The sequence below is a fragment of the Drosophila tropicalis genome, unplaced genomic scaffold (genome assembly GCF_018151085.1).
Source record: "Drosophila tropicalis isolate 14030-0801.00 unplaced genomic scaffold, ASM1815108v1 contig_593, whole genome shotgun sequence".
NCBI classification, from domain to species: Eukaryota; Metazoa; Arthropoda; class Insecta; order Diptera; family Drosophilidae; genus Drosophila; species Drosophila tropicalis.
In genome coordinates, this window is record NW_027173070.1 from 5092341 (window position 1) to 5115484 (window position 23144).

Below are 23144 nucleotides of genomic sequence, written 5' to 3' on the forward strand. Positions count from 1 at the left end.
TTCCATTAATTGAAATTCCCATTTTCTTTTTTATATAGTTTTATACATTTATTTTTCCAACATTTATATATGTAAGTATATAGTATGTATGTATGTGTCTGACATGTGTGTGTGTGTGTGTGTGTATGTCGGTGTGTATGGCATTTTGCTTATAGCATTTAGTTTAGTTTATAGCTTAATATGGTTATCAATTGTCAATGATATCATCGTTCATTCGGTGCTTTTCCATTTAACTATTATTGTCCTGGCAAGGTATCGCGAATATAGTGTATATATATATATATATATTATATACATATATCGTAATCAGTATATAATCGTATATTTCCGTCAATTTGAGTCATCAAAATAAACCTCTTAACAATTTGTTATTTTACTTCACTGTTCCACTTGGTAAGTAGTTTTGGTAACGTAATTATGAGTATGTTGAGTGTTGTAAAACGTTTCATAAATTCTCAATGTCTTTTTGTTTTTAGCTTGCTTTCGCTATTAATATGTAAGTATTCTTCAAATAGTTTTTCAGGAAAAAGTCCGTTACTTTCTATTATACATATGTATGTAGTTTTTGGTTTTTCATATCCTTTTTTGTTTTTATTGTCATTTTGTAAATTCTTCACAAGGTCTTTGATTCAAAACTTTATCATATCAATTTGTTCAAAAATTTTACTCATTCTTTTGTTTGCTTTTTCTTTTAAGTTTTTGCTGTGCATAAATAACAAGTGCTGTATTAGGGTTTTCCATTTGTTTTAATGTTTTTGTTTGTTTTTATATATGTAGTACATACATATATTCCGATTCGGTCTGTGTGTTTTTGTGTGATTTCTTCAAGTGACACATAAATTAAATTCAACTAGCTTCTGTAATTTTTTGCTACATTTACATTTAACATTTCGCTACTTTTGGTTTTAATTTTTTTTTTTTCTTTGTTTGTCTTATCAAGCACATCGAACAGTTTGAGCATTTAATCCTTAATATCTGGATGGGTTTTCTTTTTACCTTTTGCTGTATGTGAGTCTGTGGTATGTGTGTTTGTGTGTGTTGATTGTATGACTTCTTGTACTTATCGCTTAGGTCTGTGTGGGGGGGGTTTTCTTTGAGACGTTTCGACTACATGCTTTCGATAAGTAATCCATCTTAAAGAGATCCCCATATATATATGTATATATTTAGTATAATTGTAAGTAGTATTCTCTAATTATTATTGTATTTCACTCGCTTTCTTCTTCTGATTTCTCCCCCACTTCGCTCTTACCAATGCTAAGCATTTAGTTTTACATCTACATATATGTATTTTGTATTATTATTTTGTTTTTTGGTTTCTGTTTACGCTAAATATACATAAAGCTAAGCGTTTTCTGATAGTAGCCTGGAGCTGGAGCCTGCAGTTTGTGGATGCATATAAAAATAGGTGATATATGAGAAAAGGAAATACACAGAGCAATAAGAAATGAGTTCAGCCATAAGTTGCTCAATTCTATCTATGACCTAAGTTTAAGTCCTGACGTTTCACAAATTCTTGCTCCATGATAGAAAAGTTTTCAGCTTTCAGTGAAGTATGTAGAAATTATTATAATAGATGTGTGTGTATAATTATTATAGTCCTACCGATTTATCGTTATCGACCGATTTGTCACCTGCTCCGCCGCCTTGCACACCATTCACTTCCTTTCGTTCCCTTTTTTTTTTTTGTTTTGGTTTTGGAATATATATATAAATTTTAGACACCATCACATCTGCTTACATGCTACATTCTACATAGTATATATGTGTATATATATTTTCGATATATGTATATTTCTTGTATATATTTCAGTTATATATATATAGTTTTCTTTTCATATGTGTGCCTTGTGTAATATGCGCTTCATTGGCCTCTTTGCCCGTCACATTGTTCTGTTTTTTTTTTTTTTTTATACTAATAATACTTTTTCTTGTCCTTGTTTGTAAACTGATTGTACAAAACATGCATACATATAATCGAGTATATACTCGTTTGTATATTTCAGTGTATATATAAATTAATTCTAATTTTGGAGCACTTTGCCCATACCTTACATGAATGTCTTCTAAAGCAACAGGTTTTGTGTTTTTTTTGGCTAAATAGAAACAAACAAAAGCTGTACATTTACTAGATAATGGTTTTCATCATTTTTGGGGAAGGGGGGTGGGGAATGCAACCGAAATGCCGTAACCAAGAGCAGATATAAACAGAAAAGAAACAGAAGTAATTTTAAATATCATAAGAAGAACGTTTCACAAAGATCAGATCAAAGTTTAGATACTGTTCTTTGACATATTTAAAGCTCAACAGATTTTTGTCAGAATTGTAAATTTCGGTTGCATTTCCTGCATTTTCGTATATCGAAGCTCAACTGTGTTTTTGTGTTTTGTCTGTGTGTACATATATGATTTTCCATAAATTTCAATACTTTTCAATTATACATATATGTATGTATATATTTCTTGTGCTAAGAACAACAACCAATTTTGAGTCTTTAGTTACGCATATTTTTTACACATAATATAGTATCGATTTCTTTAGGTTTTCTTTTTTCTTTGGTTTTCTTTGTTAGCAAAATAGTTGTAAAAATTGTATTGTACATAGCACATAGGTAAATATTTTTAGTTAGTTACACTATTTATTGTGTATGTGTGTGTAATTGTGTTTGTGTGTGTGTGTGAGTAAAACCAAATAGTAATTTTGTATAATGAAGATATGTATCCATGTATTCCATTTTGAGCTTCGTGTTTTTGTTTATTCTTTTGATAGTGTTCTCTAAATCGTTTTAATTTCGATTTTTGTGTTTTGTTGTTGTTGTGTATAATATTTTTTAGTTTATAGTTAAAAAGCATGTATACAATTTTCAACATATTTCATTATTTTGTTTTTGTTTTTTGTTTAAAGCTGAAACCCACGCATTGTAGTTTGTATTTTCATAATTTTTTTTTCTCTTCTCACTTAAATTTAATTTCATACATTTATATGTATATATATATATGTATATATAGAGTTTATGTCTTTTGTTTTTAAGTTATTGTCTCTAACATTTACATTTTCATTTTGTTTTTTGGTGTGCATTTTTTTATTTATTGTCATTTGCACATTTTATTTTGTTTAGTTTCCTCTTCGGTTTAAGGTGTTTTAACTTTTTATTGTCATTAAATTAATTTCATTTTTTGGTATAGCAAGCAACATCCATGAAATGCTTTAAGATCAGCAATATTTTCCTTATTTATAGGTATATGTTTATTTCAATTATTTGTGTTGGTTTTTCACTTCTTTTTTCTTATTTTAACACTCATTTAGGTTATTTGTTTATTTTTTATAGCTAATTTCGGTTTATTTTTCCAGTTTTTTTTTTTTTTCTCCATTTTTTGCGGCAATCATACATTTTTGTATTGGTTTCTTAAGTTTATTTTTCATTTTTGTCTCTTTCGTTCTTCTTTTTATTGTCCAGAGTATATTATAATATATATTTTTTCGACACACATTTACCATTTGGTTACATTGCATTTTTTCTCTAAAGCATATATACATACATACATATATCATTGTCATGTATATGTATATATATTTCCTTCGTGTAAATATACAAATATTATTGACAATTAGTTCCGCTTTTGCTTGATTTGTTTTTCGTTTTTGTTCAGTATTTTTGGTTTTTTTTTTTTTTGGGTTCATAGAAATCTCTTGGTAAAAAAATTGACAAATAAATTCGGCAAATTGACACATTATGATTATGTTGCCCTCAAATCTTCCTACGTTATTATTCATACTCATACAAAATAGTTGTCTATTATCTCCGACCTTTTTAGTTCCAATTATTAGTCACCTCTTGATAAAGATTTGGCATGCGTATAGTAATAAGGTTTGCCATTCCGTATGGGTCCGGTGGCCATTTTCGATAGGATATCTGGTCCACCGGGATGTATATCATACTTGTTTACCCTCTCCTCGCTGAGTGGACGTGAATGCTTTGACATCTGTTCATGTATCCAAGGAGAGTATTGCAAGACATTCGCATAGACACCTGGTAACTTTGGATGGGCACACATAATACCCCAGGAAACTATTCCGCCCACGAACCAACGATCCTTTTCACCCGGATATGGACAGAGAAGTGGACCACCCGAATCGCCCTATATATAAAAACATTTTACTTGATATTCTAGAAAATTTTGAGTGCTTGAGTTCTTACCTGACAGGCATCCTTGCCGCCATCTTCAAAACCGGCGCATAACATCCCTTCGGAGACAGTCAAATTGTCTAGCCATTCATCGCATTGATTACGCGGTATAATGGGTACCTGGACTTCATTGATGATGAATTCGTATGTGGATTTGGCTACAAGATTGACCCCTCTATAATGATATTTTCTCTCATGCATATGATAGGAAATACTTACGATCTTTATCTTCCCGTTTACCCCATCCAATGACTGTACAGAGAGTGCCCGGTGATAAATTCTTGATTGTTGGCGGTGGCAAACAGACAGGCAGAAGATGCTCATGAAAAGCCACTCGAGTGGCAAGCTGGAAAACGGGAAAAGGCTTGAAAATTAAAATTCAAGAGTATTGGAGATAAAACTTACCTGGAACAGGGCTATATCATTGTCATGGGCAATGGCTATATTATATTGAGGATGTGGTATTACCGCTCTGACTTTCACTTTCTGGCCCGTATATGTAAATGAATTGCGCCTCGTCACACCCAGTTGTATAGTCCAATCCTCGAGATCGATAACCGTGTGACTAATCAAAACGATAAATATAAAACGCATCGATAAATGAAAGATCTACCCCTTAACTTACTTGCCCACGCAATGCGATGCGGTAAGCACCCATTGATCAGATATTAAGACGCCAGCACAATAGAATATTTTCTCGGGTCCACCCAAAATGGCAGCTAAGAAAGGCCAATTGCCGGGATTCGATTGACTTCCGCCGATGATGCGTCTAGATGGCTTATGACGTCCACGTTTGACCTTGCCGCATTCTGGAATAAGCAAGGAGGGTATATAAATATTGCGCATTTAATAATTTTTGAATGAAACCCACCGTAATTAGAACAGGTCAGCTCTGCTATTGGATAATCTTCCGATTGCTTGCAATTAGCGAATTCCTGCATTAGAGTCGAACGACGTTTGGCATACATTTTCCAGATATCTGTCGAAACATTAACCGAGGCCAAGAGCGAACGATGTGTGTGTTGGGTGACCACACTGGTGGCATTTACCGCCGAGTAACCGAGAATAGAACAAACCGCACTAGGGGAAACAGCTCGATCCCAGTTCTTGACGCACGCCGGCATCCATTGACGCATTCCATAGCGAAATACCTCGAGTACACCGGAGCCCACATCGCCATTCCGTTCGCTGAGACGTACTGGAGAAGAGAAAGAGAGCAATTGCATACACCTTATTTTGGATAGGATGATGATATCAAATTCATACAGCAATTTCGTTCATCTTGACCATAGGGACAATCAATTATGCCATCGCAGACGTGCTTGGTGCCAATGCAGCTATCGTCGCCGCAATAGATCTCATCCTTGCCACACCGTTCGCATTGGGCCTCATCCGCTTGATCCATGCAATCCAAATGTCCGTCACACACATATTCCTTGGGCAAACAACGATTCTGATCACACTGGAAGCCGTCGCATTTCGGATTAGAGGCAGCTATCATCACATCCCGCACTTCATTCAAGCCCACACAGTCCTCTGCACTGGAGAAGTCCTTAAACAATTTACAATTCAAATACTCGGGCAAACTTAGTCCAAAAACGTCGAAAAAGAAACCGCATCGTCTCATCGTCTCAGTACAGAGAGTCTTGCAAGGAGGAACCGTGGCTCTAAGTGAAAAAATCGCAATCAAGGAGGGAAAAGTGAAAGGAGACTCATCTCTTACCCGCTCTGTCCACACTTTGGCATGAAGAGGGTGCATAGGAAAAGAGAGACGAGCTCATAGCAACGCACATCGACCAATGCTTCGTACGAGTCCAAATCCGTCACAGCCTCCAATTGGCCAAAATGTCCAATGTAATTGGGAAACACTGTGTAATTGTAGGGTATCTGCTGTCCCTGACAGAAACGAACTATAATGGGCACACAAGTTCCTGGTGCTGGATTCTTGCCAAATGTCGAAGCATCCTCCACATGAATCGTGTTAATAATTGTTTTATTCACAAACTTGATGGTCGGATAGGCATTAAAATAGGCCGCCAATCCCCCAGCAATGGCCAATAAAGCAAAGGCATTGATCAGCACCTGGAATAGGCGGAATTTCAAGCGTCCATTCGTGATGTAAGGATTGGAGCTCTTGCGACGGTTGTTGATAATCTGCTAAACATAAACGTTATTTCTATTAATTTTCATAAGTGATAATTGCTTCTTACCTGATGCTGCAAGGACATGGTGTGTGGCGCTCCATTCTGAAAGCGTACAATGGTCTGCAAACTGCTAGGCGTCACACTGGGTGCCTTTGTGAGTGGCGGCAAGGTGGTTGTTGTCGGCGATTTCGGTTCCAATTCCTCGAGGGGAATAGCTGGTATACCTTGACGCAAACTTATCGGAGCGGGTCCTGTCATCAAGAACAAATACGTAATGATTAGAAGAATAGAAGAGCAATCCCTGGACTTACCACTGCACATACGCTTAGATGTCGTCAGGGAGGGCAACAGGGGAGCCTCCATTAGTTTCGGATTGTAGCCTGGACTCGATGTTTGACTAAAACTATCACTCGATATGGTTGAATCCTGTCGGAAATTCATCTTTCCTCTGCCCATCAACGGCAATTGACGTTGGGCCACACCTGGCGGCGGCGGAGGCGGTTGACTTTTGCGTCCGCCCTGTGCGGCCGACAATAGAGGAGTTTCCATCATTTTGGAATTATATCCAGGACTGGAACTTATCGAATAGCTATCGCTGGACAAGGTGGAATCCTGACGCTGCTGCAACTTGGGATAGACAATGGGCGGCGGCTTCTGGCGATTGAATTTGTTGCGAACGGTCAACGGGGGAGGCGGAGGATTGCCATGTATCCGTGGCGTACTCTCTGCCAGGCAATTTGAATTCATGTTGAACTGTTGCCGTTGCGGAGGGTCTGGCGGCTGTTGTGGACGTTTCATTGGTGTTGGAGGCGGAGGAGCCACTGCAGGCGTGGACATGGATGACATTGTGGCGCTGGATAAAGTGCTTGATCCAGCTGAAGCAGCCGACGAGGTGGAAGCCGATGCAGACACACTACTGCTGCTCTCCTTGGCGCAATCGCTGGAAGAGTCACTCGGATTTGAGACCTTCAATGGCGGTTGCTTCCGAGCCGGTACCACGGGAAGTTTACTAATCAAATTGTTGTTGTTGCTGGCTGAACTTAAGTTCACATTATTATTAAGTTTATGCATCAGCGTCTCTTTGGCCAGCGGTGAGTCGATGGAACTGGCCAAGGACATGGGTTTCTCATCCAACGAGGATTGTGTGTCCACCGATGAGAAACGACTACGGAAATCAACGCTGGTCGAACTGGTCGAGGCAAAGCGTTCCGAGTGACCACCAGATGAGCCATAGGCGGAGTCCACAGTGCTGCTGGAAGAGCGCTGGGCTCGACTGCTCTTGGCCATAGCCAGGTGGGCATAGCAACGACTATTCGGGGTGCCCCCTGTCTGATAGGAATAACTGCTGCCATTGTTGACCTTGACCGGTGTCGAGGTCAATGACTCGTCAAAAACCGAATTCTCTAGGCTCATGCGGTCATCATCGGAAATGCCATCGGCATCAGTGTCCACCAAGAGAGCAGATCCACCTGAAACTGTGCTCATTACATTTGCTGATGTTGTTGTTGCTGTTATTGGCTGTGGATAAACAAAGACCGTGCCCTGGCCGTGGGCCATTTCCTGTGCAGCATTTGGCGATTGCCAAGAGGATTTACCTCGCATCAAACGACGTGGAATGGGCGGCGGGGGTGTCACTGGAGTGTCCACGCGTATCAATTGCTGCTGACTTTGCTGTTGTTGTTGATGTTGCAGCAATGACTTGCCGTATTTCGTATCCGCCATGTTTAACTAAAGGATAGAAGGAGGCAGACGGTAAAGGGGGATTCTGTTGGTAAACTATCAATATTCCATGCACTCTTAGCCTAAGCTCCTGCCTGAGCTTCTTCCCCCTTCCCCACTGCCTTGCCTTGCCGCTAAGCCGACAAATGCACATCACAAAAAAAAGAAAAGAAATTCTGACGCAGCTTATTTCCCTACGAAAAATGTTTGTCTATTTCCCCCCTCCTCTGGCCGCTATCTTCTCCTCATTTGACGACCCGGCAGGGCAGGCCATGATGATGACAAACAAAGCATTGTGCATCTCACCGCATTCAATCGATCTAATAAATCATGCCAAGTCAGGGAGAAGCTGAAAAGTTTCTTTAAAAAAAAAAGCTTCGTTTCATCCAATAATAATGAGAATGAATTTGCAGGAACGTATTAAGGGTTAGTTAGGAATTAAAATAATATTCTTTTTAAAACTTAAATATTTAAAATTCGGACTTTTCAATGTAATCTGTTCAATGTTTCCACGGGATTAATCACTAGAAGTAGGAAAAAAACGCCCTGAAACGGCCCTGTGCGTTATGATATCAAGGTCAAATTTATTGTTGTTTTCCTTTCCGATTATTGGCTTCTTTTCTCATCGAGACGGGCGGGGGGATCTGTGGGTCATTTCCCGTTTTGGGTTGAGTTGGTAAAACTCACCAGCATTTCGGTGGCTGCTTGAGGTAGCAGGTGCGACGGCGGTTTTGGCTTCGTTTTTGGTTTCTGTTTATTATCCTCCAGCATGGGATAATAGTGAGATGAATGGCGACGTACAATGCTGGAGCTGGTATTGGAGCTTACATTCGCGATGCCAGCGCTGGAGCTGGGCAGAGGCAAAAGGGTAACTGATTTGCACTGCTCCTGTTGCTTGTCATAGAAATCCAAGAGGGAATTATTGAGGGGTAAAGCCAAACTTGAGGCACGCTCCGAACTGCAATTTATTGGGATTATGAATAAAGGCTAATACATTATTATCGGATAGCGAATAAATTTAAACTCACCGCGAACGATTGCGCTGGTCATGCTCCTGGGATACGCTTAAAAACTGTTTATTCATATCGAGTGCGTTCATCTTTGTTTGATCCGGATATCCCCAATCGAAATCTGCAATTGAGCATTAATTTATGAACTGAATGAAGTTAAAGTTATAAACTTTTTCATTTGTGCATGTCCAGAATCACAACTGTCAGAATCATCGGTGAGGAAATAGCAAAGTCATGCAAATCAAAATCAATTACACACAATGAAACACACACACACACGCACACACACATACAACGGAACGAACCATGTAGGACCATGGCATACAATTTGGCCTTTTGTGGCCTAATGGATGCCATTAGCTGGCTCTGGTTTCGGGGGGCTTATAATGTAACAAAACGGCGCCATCAGACAATGGCCAATGGCATTGGCCCGGCTCTTTCAATAGAACGGTGCGAACAATGCGGCATTAGTGCGTAGCCAAAATAGAAAGGAGTAGAGGAAAGTTGAGCAAAGGGAATGGTGGGTGGGGGAGCATGAGTGTGTCTGTCTGTGTGTCCATTAGAGTTGGGCATCAAACTTGTGCTGACATTTCAAATTACAAACAGTTTAATTTTGTTTTGTCTAATATAAATTTGTAAGAAAATGAAAGACAAATCAATACATCGCAAAAAAGTATGCTACAATTTGAAATTTTGCCTATTGTCATTGCTAGCGGATATAAACATCATGGTTACAGTTCATCTTGTCCCCATATTGTTGCTCGAACATTCGGTCAAAGGCCTGAGGTCAGAGGGTCGACAACGGGAAAACAGTTGAGGGTTTTACGTCTTCTGTCAATAAAAGTATTGTCCAGGCTTATCTCTTGACTTTGAGTTGCTTATTATAAGTGAATCAGGCAACAACTTACTTGTCTCTTTCATTTTTATATTTGAAGAGGATGGGTTAATATATATATATACATCTACTGTTATCCTGCATAAAAGCCACAATGATATATTTTTGCGCTGATTGTTTGCACGTTGAATGACTGTTAGTCAGTGAAGCCAACAAGCTACAGGTACAGCAACTATATAGATGATAAATATACGGATAAATATTGCCGTTTAAAAAAGCCTGACCCACTTAAATCGGGAAATTCCAGTTTCCACTGCCTGATTCATGATAATGAAGATAATAATGATGATAGCGGCGATAAAGGGGCAAGAGACCACGGCAAACCAGGTGAACTGACACAACAGGTGAGAGACATACACACACACAGCTGCATTTCGCTCTCTATATGGACATATAGAAGTACGTACATATATTCCATTGCGGGAGCTGTCACAGCTTATTATATGTCAAGGACGAAAATTGACACTAATAGGATGCAATCAACTTTGATGGGCAGCATGGAAAGGTAAAACGGGGTGTGGTTAAGGTTGGCCATGCGTTTAGCTAAATTTCATCATAAAAATTGTGTGAAGTCCACATTAAAATTGGCATAACAAGCTCTCATCTAAAAGTGTTTTTCATATAAACTTCAATCTTAAAATATCTAACCCATTTGGAGCTACCAAAACATTGTTCCCGAGTTAAGAAATAGTCGATTCGCTTTATCAAACCTAAAAAAATGTGTGGGATAACTGTTAAAAAAGGTTATTTGCTATTATTTTTAAGTCTCTTCTAGATCCCTTGAACAACAAAAGAAAATAGATACCATGTTCTTATTAAATAAAGAATATATTTGATTTAAATTGGAGTAAACTTATATTATGAGTTATGTATATTATATGTGGTTATCACTTTTTTAAATGCAGTTGAATTGGTATTAAAAGTTTTAATTAAAACTGTTTGTGGAAGTATAAATCATGTTTAGAAATGTATTATTTCGTTTAATTTTCGCGTGAAATCCCCTCCCATTACCCTTTGATGGTATCCTGGTTATGCATGCTTATGTGGGCACACACACTTATAAACACACGCGCACACACACACATGATGTTAGCAAATAAAAAAAGTGAGCGTAAATGTGAATGCATATAATTCTCGTTTGATTAATGTGAATGCACGTTCATGTCCAGGCCAAGCAACTTTCCCGCACTGGCAGCTCGTGTGTGAGATGAGCTCGTGGTGTGGTGAGATAAACATACAAATTTTATTTACTTGGCATTTACCCAATTCCAAACTCATATGAACCATATAAATTGTTTGCTTAACGAATTTTTGCGACGCAAAACCAGTCAGCCATGGCTAAGAGCAGAAACTCTGGTATGAAAGAAGAATCAGGAGAAGGATGGGGGGCACATATTAGGTGATGTGTCCCCTGGGCAACTTAAGGGTGGACCATGGACATTATTGGTGCTTCCAATTTATAAATCGAATAATCAGAACTTTGAAATACCTTTCACATACTGTATATATATGTAAGATTGCTTGGGTCGAAGTTTACAAAGATATTTTTACAGATTGAATATACCCTTGCTCATATTTTCCATACCTTGTATTAGTCACCTTATTAAACATTCGAATTCGACAATGCATGCGACCCTTTTGAAGCACAACGACACCTTCCCCCACCGCCCACATCAGGACCTACAAATCACGGAGTTGACAAATCAGCAATGTGGAAGAGAAGACAGAGAGAGACGTACCATTGTCAACTTGTGATTGCAAAAAGGTTTGAATTCCAACATAGGAGAGTCCATCGGTCTGTCTGTTCTATCCTATCTAGCAATTGTAAGTTATTGTTGCTTTTCGCCCCACATTACGTATACGTCTGGTTGGCCCCTTGCAAAAGTATTTGCTACCAAGTTAATGGTGGAAAATTTGATTTTTGTTGTAGTTCATTTAGCAAAAATTCTTTACAATAATCCCAAATGCGGGCCCCGCACCACCCAATCCCACTTTTCTCCCCCCTGCGACAAATCCAACAGATGAGCCCCCTGGCAAAGGTATGCAAAAGGCCTTTGCCAATTACCAAATTCTCACAATGCCCTTTTGCTTAATTTGTCCAACTTCTTCATACACATACATCCATACCAGAATCCTGCCCATGACATGGGTCGTATCCATATGGGATCCATACAAATTTAAGATATACCCTGTGACCCGATGTGACTTACCATTGTGTCAATGGTCACTTAATTTATTTGGGTGGAAAAAAACCAAATCAGAGAGGAGTTTTAGCAATTGGTGGAAGGGACGAAATATTACAGAGAGAAGAGGCTCTTGAATTGGAATATGGAAAACTTGTTACAGGGTACATTTAGGTTCTGTTTTGGCATAACATTGGCTTCCGTTTCTGTTTTTTTATTTTGCTTTGCTTTGTGGCCGTGCAAAATTCTTGGAATTTCATTATTTGTTTGGTTCTGGTCAACTCTGGAGAAACTGACAGCTTAGTGTGCCAGTGTTTGAGTGTGTGTGTGTGTGTGTGCGTGTTTATGCGTGTGTTTATATATCTGACAGTTGTGCAGAGAAGCCAAGCAAAACCCGAGAGTCCTAGCTAGCTAGCTATGCGTCAAATATTTCACTAAAAAATTTTTTGCACGCACTTTCTGTTTTTTTTTTTTTTTTTTTGCCCTCGCTTTTTTTATTTCCTTTTTCCTTGGCATAATTTAAATTTATGATCCCCGCCTGTTGGAAACTTGTGCTCGTGTGCTAGTTACGTGAATTTGGTTTAATTTTTTTTCCAACATGTTTGTCTGCGGCAAGCATAAATTATCCTTGTGGATTTTTTAATTAGTTTTCTGCAGCAGGTGAAATGTGTCAGGTCAACAAGAAGCAACTTAATGGTGGGAAAGAGGGAGAAAGAATTGCTTGCCATCACCATTATCAGATAATGTCCAAGTGGCATCCAACAAAAAAAAAGTTTCACAGCCCATAAAAGTAGGCAACAAAATGTCGCTTTTTGCTATTTTCGGTTGCCCACATAAGTAGGCAAGAGATTTTATGATTTCAACCATTTTCTCATTAAATTATTAAGAAACTACAAGTTTTTCCACAGACTCGTTTACTTTTTGTGGCATGTGTGTTGGCTTTATTCTTGGTGTTGAAAGCTTCTGGCCACAATTACTTTTTACTGGGAACATCTCGTTAGCGTTGGTTCTTTATTGGTCCTTGTGGGTTTGATTTAGTTGCATGTACACATACATATACATGTACATACATATGTGTATAGTACATCCGCTTTCAGTTCCTGGCAGCTTGGTTTTGCACATTTCAACATGAAAATATCATCATCATCATCATCGTTCAGTGCCATTCCATCTCATCTCATTTCCGTTGAACAAGAAATCAAATCGAGTGTTCAAAGTGGACAATAAGCTACTCGGCCACTCACACTTAACTAACACTTTGATTTGTTTACCCTTTATCATGTAACCAAATATGTATCTATCATTTTCTCATTTTCAACCCCAATCAATAAGTCGTTGCCATTAGTTATACTCAAAATTAGCTATTAACTATGCCATTATTTCTGTCTTAATTGGCTCAAAGTCTACAATTATTCGAAAATGATGTGAATTGATGTTGTTGTTGTTGTTTTGCTTTATTCTCATATGTAATTATGGCCTAATACCCTCGACAAAGGGTATAGTAATCGACTTAAACTGTGTGCTTGTATCTGTGCATATATGGAGCACGGTACAAAGTACTTTGTACAAATGACATTTACTGTCATCGTCAACGCGCTTGTTGTTGCCGCTGTTGTTATGTTTTCTCTCCTTCTGCTTCTGCTGGTTCTAGTTGTCATTTTATATTTTGATCATCGACACAGTCGAGGAGAGAAGAGCGGGATAAAGAGAGCAAGCGAATGAATATGAGGAAGAGGAACAAGTAACGAGAATGGCAGCTTTACTTTCATTAGTCAAAGCGGCAATGTTGACTGACGTCGACGTCAACGTCTCTGCTACTGCTTTGTTTTTGACGTCTCGTTGGGCGCACGTGGCAGGCTGCAGGCTGCGGCTTATGCGAATGGATGCCCAGGCTCTCGTGTTACTCTCTCTCTCTTCCTTTTTTCTCCCCCTGGTTTGCCCATCTTGCGCTGTGTGCGTCGAACCGTTAACCGAGTGAAGAAGCATGAGAGATGAAGGCTGGTTAAGTTGATTTCTGTGTGTGGTCACATGCGACTTCGACTACAGTTATCAGTTATCACTGCTCAAATGATGTCCCTTCCTATCATGTCTTCCTCTTCCTACTCTCCTCTTTTTCCGCCACCTCATCTTCTCTTCGACATTTCAATTTCAGTTTTGTTGTCTGACTGTGTTTTAACGGAAATTGATTTTTGTACTTGAACGCCTTCCCTTTCTCTCTCTCTCTCTTTTCATCTCTTTGATACTTTCACACCCGCTCGAGTAATTTATAGCGCTGAATTCTTTTTATTCTTATAGTCTGACAGAATCCCACGAAATGAGATCCAATCTAAAGCGTGAACATAAATTTTGTTTCAATTGCATTATTTGCACTTCAGATTTTATTTCCGGATTTGAAATCAAACATCAAACTATCAAAATTTTCAGTGCAATTAAAGAAAAGTGCAGTAAAATGCGGTGGGAGGACTTCTATCTTTCTTAGTAATTCAGAACTAATCTAGGTAACTCTTATGATTAAGCTTAAGTGATGAACAAAAATACGTGAATTATTCTACGCAATGCATTCCAAAGAAATAATTGCGGAAAACAAGTTGGCAATTGGCACCAAGGACAGACACAGTAGTTCTGCCGCCTGCCCACTCCCTCTTCCTGTCTCGGTGTCTGTCTCATACATGCACTTTATTGAGCTTGTGGCTCAATGCGCAATTCACAATCAAATTGTCTAGTTATTAAATCTCTCTTTTCCTTCCCTCATCTGCAGCCGGCCCCGTCTCTTTTGTGTCCATGTTGCTTATTGGTTTTCCATTTACCATTTAATCTCTGCCTCTGGTCCCCAATCCCCAGCACGTCTACGTCTACGCTTCCTCCGTCTTCTTCCTCTCCTGTTCTATCCATCGCCCTGTATTGAATTTGTCTCTTTCATTAAATTTAAATATATCAAAGTATTTCAAAATGGAATTTACTTCATTTATTTAATTAAATGTCAATGTCGGCTCCATTGGCAAATATCTATTGATGATATTTAATCATTTGTATATATTTTGTCTTGGATTTGTGTTACTTGGGCCATTTACTTTGAAAATTAATTACATTCAAATAATTAAGTTGCAAAAATAATTGAATGTGAAACTGTTAAAAGGAAAACCAGATACTTGAAGTGGCATTTATGTGCCCGAAGCTTATACTTAGTATAGATTTTGTTGGATTTTCCTAAGAATGTTCTTAAAAGTTAGTTAGTTCGACTAAGTTTTATGAATTTTCCAGTTTAGCTGATTTCTTGGTAGAGGCAAGTTTGCCCTCCATTAAATGAAAAGAATCTAATTCTATTTGTCTGCCAAAGTCCTCCAACTTGAATCATGTCCATGTTGCATTTAGCTAGTGCAAATGTCTGGCAAAGGACAATTTTTTAATTGATTTTCCATTAAGGGATAGGGAGAAAGAGTGGGATGCTTAAAAGTATGCTACGCAAATTTATTTAGTGTGATGAAAGCAAGCAGATAATAAAATGGACAGCGGGGTGTTTGTTCGTTGAGGGTGTAGGAGAGGGGAATGGATCGGTGAGTGAGGGGTGGTTAGGTGGTTCAACTGCATAAAGGCGGCTTACACAAATTTGTGCACAAAATACAGCAACAACAACAACAGCAACAAAAATGTGGCTTTTCTCGTTTCAATTTCAGTCTATTACATTACATTTTCAATTTTCGTTTGCAAGGAGCATAACAATCGATTTTTTTCTTTTTGTAGCTTTGTCCTGCCAATTCCTGCCGGAGTCTGTGTGTGTGTGTGTGTGTGTGTATGTGTGAGCGTGTGCTTGCGCCTAACAAATTGAGTTCGAATGCTGTGTGTGCGGCGCGAAAGGCCAGCACAACTTGATACAACTTGGCGTAGAACTGTTCCTTCTTGCTTGGATGCTTACTTGCTTGGTGCTCTCTGTATCTGAATCTGCTTTTTTTGAATGTGTATGTATTTGTGAGTGTGTATTTGTATATGTATTAGTTTGTTTCGGTGTCTCTCGCTGTGTGTGTGAGTATGTATACGCCTTGTTGGCCTGTTTGTTTTCCACTTCAACTTCTGCCTGGGTTTTAGGTTCAACAAATTCACTCGCTCTGCCTTACTCACTCACCTCACCCCCTCTTTCTCTCTCTCTCTCTCGTTCTCTCTTTCTATCAATCTGTATATCTTTTTCTCTCTCTCTTTCTTTGACTGGTTTAGGCCCCTCACTCTTTGGAGAAGAGGCTTAGCAAATAAGGCGCTAACACATCATTTCACACTTAAATGCTGTAAAAATATGCATAAGGCTTCGTTCGTTTCAGTTCTTTTTTCTTTTCTTTTCTTTTCTTTTTTTTTTTAGATATATGATTCGAATGTTTTACTTACATATAACTCAATCGTTGTCGTTGTCCCGGTCGACGTGCTGGGATCGGGGGCTGGGGCTGAGGCAAGGGGAGGCGGCGGCTGTGGGTATGTGTTTGTGGAGTTTGGGTGACTGGCGGTTGTCGGCTGCCGTTCAATCTTTGTCCAGCATTTGTGGTGGCGGCGGAGTGTCCCTCTCAGTGTGTGAGATTGTGTTAGTGTGTTTGCTTTTGGGCCTTGGGCCAATACACCTCAGCTGGCAGGCAGCAGCAGTAGCAGAAGAGCAGCAGCGGCGGCGACAGCAGTCGTCTTGTTGTTGTTGTTGTCGTTCCGAGTTTATTTTATATTTATTTCGTGCCTCGCTTACAAATTTAGGAGGCAAAGAAAAAAAAAACCAAAAACAAAAACTGAGAAGAGAGCCGAAAAAAAGTCTTCAACAAAAATATGAAGCTCTCGCACTCACGCTCACACACACACTCGTTTGGGGGGCTTAATACAATTTCAGTTGAGGACCAAACACCGGCGACTATGGCTGACTGCGGCTGTGTTTCTGTTACTGTGTTTGTGTGTATAAGAGTGTGTATGTTTCCCTTGATATTTTAAGTGTCCTGTTTGCTTTTGCTGGGTTGTTGTTGCCTACTTTCAGGCACTGTTGTATTTGCAGTTTTTTTTTCTCACAGGTTTCTTTGTGTATAAATAAATTAAATTTGATTGGATGCTTTTACTCTCATTCGTTATTTAATTTTTCGTTTTTTTTTTTTCGTTTTGTTGTTGATCAGGTGCATATAACAAAGTGCAGTTATAATTGCTTATAGCTAATTTATTGTCATAAACGCGCACAAACACTCTGCACACACACAAGCATCAGAAACATACATACACACACATTCACTAACACAATTATTTTTAGTTACTTATGGAAGGTCCCTCTTGTTTCTCTCTCTCTTGTCATAATTTCCTCCTCTGTGGCTCTCTTTCTCTCTCGCCTCGCTGGCCGCGTTTACAAACGTTTATCTTTGCTGCTGTCGCTTAGTTGTTGTTGCTGCTGCTGCTGTTGTTGTTGTCGTTGGTAGCAACAACAGCTGCTGCTGCTGCTGCACGCGCGCCGCCCTACTCGCTCGGTCTGTATGTGTATGGTTAAGCACGTGCTGCTCTGCTGCTTGCCAATGGGCCACGAGACGACGACGTCAGTCTACGACAACCGCCTACGCACTGCAAGCAACGTTTTGTCGGCACTGGAATTTCAATTACGACAAAAAACGGTTTTCTAAAGGAACCAACGTTTCGCCAGGAGCCTAAAGCTCTGCTCTGTATGTGTGTGTGTGGTGAATTTTGTTACCCTATATCTAATGTAGTGTGGCATTTTCGACAAAGAAATCTATATTCTTCTTGTTTGAAAACTATATTTAGTGAAATAACACTAACTAACTAACAAATTTAGTTTAGGTAGACTATAATAAGTTTACTTTAATTTAAAGTAAAGAACATTGTAAAGTAACACCTCTTAACTATTCTGTAATATGGCTCTTTGATTGAAATTTACGCTTCATTTTTGGTATTGCTTTTTAACTTTAAATAAAAACATAATTCATACTTCTAGAAATATTATAATATAATATAAATAATTTTATATTGTGATTTCTAGACAGTATTTTGGCGAGCCCTTTTTTTTTTGGTCCTAGCGCTCTCTCACTTTCTATCTCTGTTAAGCCTTAAGAGAAAGCAAAGAAAGACACCACGAGAGAGAGCGTTTTGGAACTCACCACAGATTCTCCCTTCAGTTGCTGCTGCTGCTGTTGGTGCTTCACTTGCCATGAAAGTGAAAGCATTTCGCTAAGGACTGGGAGTTGCCTTGGAACTTGGCTTGCTTTTGGCTTTGCGCATTGTTTCAGCCAATTGACAATTGTTGATTTTATTTATTGCTTTAACTTTTGCCAAGACCCCCTCCGCCTACCTACACCTTCTGAAGCGCTCTCTTAACCTTTTGTATTTCTATTGCTTATCGTTCTGGTTGCAGCAGCCCAACAAAGGCAAACTGCAGACAATGGCAATAACTAGAGGAAATAATGCTTTACGTTTCCGTTGGGACAACCAGGAAGTCATAAATATTCCATCTGTTTAACAGGTGTGTTTGATATGCCCCCTCCCTTCCTCCATCAAAAACCCTACACAGCGAGCTTTCCATCTTGTTCATGGTGGGACTAGCTCAGCGGCCCTTTTAGTTTGGATTTCAGTTGAGAAAATTTTCTTTAAGAAATTCTTGCAATTTATTTCACTCACTTACCGAATCGAGGAGTAGAAGTATCCTGCGGAATGTAGCAACGTCTACTGAATTGCACTGTCAGGAGGCAAGTAAAGCAAAGCGCCCTAGTCAAGAGGGTCTAGAATGGCTGGCGTTTGCGTGTAGCTTATAGAAATTCCGCAAAAGTTGGTTTTTGCTTTCAATTTATGCTGATTTTGTGAGTCAGCGGAAAATTGTTGAAAAAACCAAATCCCCCTCTTTGCGTCGAGTTGCCCCTTGATTTTGACTCGATTCAGTGGCACGCCTGTTGCATGCCACCGAGTGGGGGGTATTTTGTTGCATTAATAATTGCAATTTCTTTGGTATTTAGAGAAGATGATGAAATTCCTACCAGTAAAAACCCTAAAATGCCAGGCAACTGAGTTAAAGCCTTCAGAATTACTATTACTAAAGTCTTTATTCGAGTCTCATCGTAGTCTTTTTCGCTAATCGGATTAAACTTAATTAGTTGGACCACCTCAAAGGCAATCAAATGGCTGCAGGCGGGACGACTGAAGGACAATGCCATGCATGCAACAGTGGCAAAAATATTACGAAAACTGGCACCTGGCGAAATGCTTAGAATAAAAGGTACTAACATACAAACAGTCATATACATACACTCTCATTCACACACACACACACCCACACAGTTAGACATTGAGTTAGTTTTTAAGAAGAACAAAAAAAATGGTCGCATGTTTCATGGCAAATTGTCAGGTGCTAAGCTTTGAAAAAGTGCTCCAATGGCGAAAAGTTACACCCACACACACACAGTGAAGCTGGAGTAGATGACACAGACAGAGAAAAGAGACATTGGCATTGGCATTGGGTCAGGTCAAACTTGTAGCCACCACGCACAGTGTCTCAAGTTTTCTTTAAAAAATCACATCAAAAGGACCTGTGAGTTAGCAATTGAACAATTTAATAAATAAATAATCAATTTATTTTCTCCTTAAAGAACACATCAGGGAAATTGTTAATGTGAATTTGTTCAGTTCACTCACCCGTTGTTTAAGGATTGAATGAAGTTATTTTTTGGAACCACCGACTGAATCACTTAATTGGCAGCACTTATTGTTAGATTAAAGTATCAACCACTGTGCAGCGACAAGTTCTTTTATGTGGACCGTTTCGTATGGAAAATTTAGGCAATTGCCAGAGTTGGTATTTATTTGAGGTAAGGGAGAGTGTAGTTAGAGTCTGGTGGAGGGTGTCGGCTGCGTGGAAGTTTTCTTTTTGTTTGTTTATGGAAAGTGTTATTGTTTGACTTTGAACTTTTCGCTTGTTTGCTGTCCATGTGTCCTGGGGGTCCCTGTATGTGCGTGAATGTGTGTGCTTTAGACCAAACTTGATGATGGGGCCTAAACAATATCATAAAATTTAATGCTCTCATATTTCATAAGTGAAGGAAGAAAAGGGGCACGGAAGAGAGGGTATACATATGTATGTACATATATGCATACATATTCATGTTGATGCCAAAGGCCCAGACCAAAATAAATCATGAGCATAAACTTTATCACTTCATTCCTTTTAGTCTTTGCCCCTTACTCTGCTCCTTCCTCCTGTGAAGTGGCCTCATATCAAGAATAATAGCAAAGATTTTGCATAAGGGATTTTCACGTAATTGTTAAAGTTCAACTGTTGAATGGATAATTTTTAATATACATAAATAGAAATGCTAAAGAAAGCGATAAGAACTAACAAAAATATCATGATAGATAATTATAATTTCCTAATTGATGAGTATTTAATATTTTTGCCTCAAGCAAATGATAAATTGAAATAACAATAAAGTCAAAAACAGAAATTCCAAATAAACTAAGTAAATAATAATTTGACGTCTTTAAAGCAAGGCTAAACGACTAATCGATACCCTAAAATAAGTTTAAGAGTTTCCAACTATTACCAAATATGATTATGGCGAGCTCCATTAGATCAATCGCAAAGTATATTTACAACTCCTAATACATACATCAATCAATCAATCAATTAAAATGTAAAGAAGTTTTTTTTCAGTTTTCAAAGACTTTATCTTATGTTTTATAGAATCATTATAAGTAGTTCTAATATAACCGAAAAATGCGGCATAGATTTCTAATGGCATGAAATTCCATTTCAATGAGTAATATTATTTTGGAAATGTTTACCTACTTACGACATGAGCTCCGTCTCATATCAATGTGCAGCTTCCGTATAAGCTTTAAAGAGCGGATAACAGTATTCCGATTTGTTTATCTTGAAGAATTCTTCTACCGAATTTTAGTCTGTGTGGATGTTGTATATGCTTAGACTGTTTTAGAGTACATATATGTATATGTATGAGCACATGTATTTATTATTTATTTCCATTTTTCTAAAGTTCTACAGTTTCTTTGATAAGACTGCGGATTTGCACAATTGATAGTCGAGCGGCGAGGCGTAGGCGGACAACACGGCGGAAGATGTGAACGGACGCGTCGTTTTATTGTGCTTTTGTGCATTTAATAGGCGCGAATGAAAACCAACTGCACTACTGGGTGGAGTGAAATCAACTGCCTACCATATACATCTGGAAAGTATATTTTTATATGCATTCGTTTATTTATAAGCTAATGTTAGTTAATTCGGGTTAAGTGTTTCAAAATTTGACGGGCCTCTTTTTAGAACAAGTTCTAAAATGTGAAGAACTAGTTCATTTGAATTATCGATGAAAACAATCCATGTCTAAAAATGTATTCTGCATCGTTTATTCTGCTAAAAATGATATAAAAACAAAAAATGTGTTATAAACAATTGATTTGTACTTGAATCGATTTTAAAACGGAAACATCTTCCCGCCACTGAAATCTGTTATCGACCTTTAATAACAGTCTGTTAACACACTTTTGAGTCTGTTTTTTATTTCGGCATCTGGCAACATTATTTCAGTATTTACATGTCCGTCAAGTTAGCGACACTGTTAAACTCGAGTTAGCGACGGTCCTCTGTTAACCCTCTGTAAAGTTTTTTGTATTTTTATATTTTAAATTTTCAGCTATTTATTAACTTTTTTGAAACAAATAAAGCCTTAAATTATTAAGAATAGATTAAATTTTTGTTTTAATTCAGTTTTGAGGGTTTTTGAGCATTCCATGTATTGACAATTTCTTCACGAAAATGTCCTTTTTTCGTTTTCGTATAGCTCCAAAATATTGCAACGGCTCAATGAAGATTGAATGCCAGATTATTCCCCAATTATTCATCTATATTCCCACCAAGTTTAGTTAAAATTCCTCACACGGTTTTCGAGAAAATTGCATTTTTTTGAACCAACCATGATTTTCCCCATACAAAATGTTTCAAAAATTACGTCGACTTTATCGGGCAAAAACTCGACTATATGGTAACGGCTCAATGAAGATTGAATGCCAGAATTTAGGTATGACTGTCTGGAATACGTCCAGAAAATTTCAGCAAAATTCCTCGTAACGTTTTCGAGAAAAATGCATAAATGTGGGGGTACCTTCCGAAAACAATGATTTTTTAAGCAAATGCAATTCGCCAATGTTCTTCTTCTTCCTCCTTTAATTCGCCCCTTACAAAATGAGTGAAAAAATGGGCTAACTTTGTTGGGTAAAAACTCGACTATATAGTAACGGCTCAATGAAGATTGAATGCCAGAATTTAGGTACGACTTTTTCAAATATGTTTGGGTTATTTTATTCTAGATTCCTCGTAACGTTTTCGAGAAAAATGCATACATATGTGGGTACTTTTTGCCCGCAAATTTTTTTAATGTCAATTGGCCCAGCTGTTTTTTCAATTCGCCACTCAACATATGGCCATTTCGCCCCATACAAAATGAGTTAAAAAATGGGCTGACTTTGTTGGGCAAAAACTCGACTATATGGTAACGGCTCAATGAAGATTGAATGCCAGAATTTAGGTACTACTTTTTCAAATATGTTCAGAGAGTTTCAGCAAAATTCCTCGTAACGTTTTCGAGAAAAATGCATAAATGTGGCGGTACTTTTTGCCGGCAAATTTTGTTCATTGTCAATTCGCCCAACCATTTGTCTCAATTCGCCACTCAACATATGGCCATTTCGCTCCACACAAAATGAGTTAAAAAATGGGCTGACTTTGTTGGGCAAAAACTCGACTATATGGTAACGGCTCAATGAAGATTGAATGCCAGAATTTAGGTACGACTTTTTCAAATATGTTCAGAGAGTTTCAGCAAAATTCCTCGTATCGTTTTCGAGAAAAATGCATAAATGTAAGGGTACATATTTGTTCAGCAAAGGCAAGTTGCCGCTCAGTTTTGAATTTCGCCATTCAATAGAGTGGAATAGGGGGACTATGGCACATATGGTGCCGATGAAATAGTGGGTTTTGCACTGTGGTACAC

The 23144-nt window shown here is 38.4% G+C and overlaps 1 protein-coding gene across 3 annotated transcripts; it reads right to left on the reverse strand.

The window, feature by feature from the left end:
* Window positions 1-21: 21 nt before the first annotated feature.
* On the reverse strand, window positions 22-17709 carry Corin (corin serine peptidase). 3 transcript variants are annotated; one of them, XM_068290687.1, is made up of 14 exons: window positions 17403-17709; window positions 16513-16850; window positions 9079-9181; window positions 8738-9008; window positions 6643-8059; window positions 6398-6582; window positions 5911-6344; window positions 5454-5854; window positions 5059-5385; window positions 4813-4996; window positions 4593-4752; window positions 4407-4533; window positions 4200-4345; window positions 22-4140 (listed from the first exon to the last, which is right to left on the reverse strand). In XM_068290687.1, exons 3-14 carry the CDS (start codon window positions 9147-9149, stop codon window positions 3826-3828), a joined length of 4038 nt encoding a protein of 1345 aa, XP_068146788.1. In that variant the 5' UTR covers window positions 9150-9181; window positions 16513-16850; window positions 17403-17709; the 3' UTR covers window positions 22-3825. The 3 variants fall into 3 exon arrangements, with proteins under 3 accessions (XP_068146788.1, XP_068146789.1, XP_068146787.1); XM_068290688.1 differs by having other exon boundaries at window positions 5911-6341; window positions 16513-17709; XM_068290686.1 differs by having other exon boundaries at window positions 16513-17709.
* Window positions 17710-23144: the final 5435 nt, after the last annotated feature.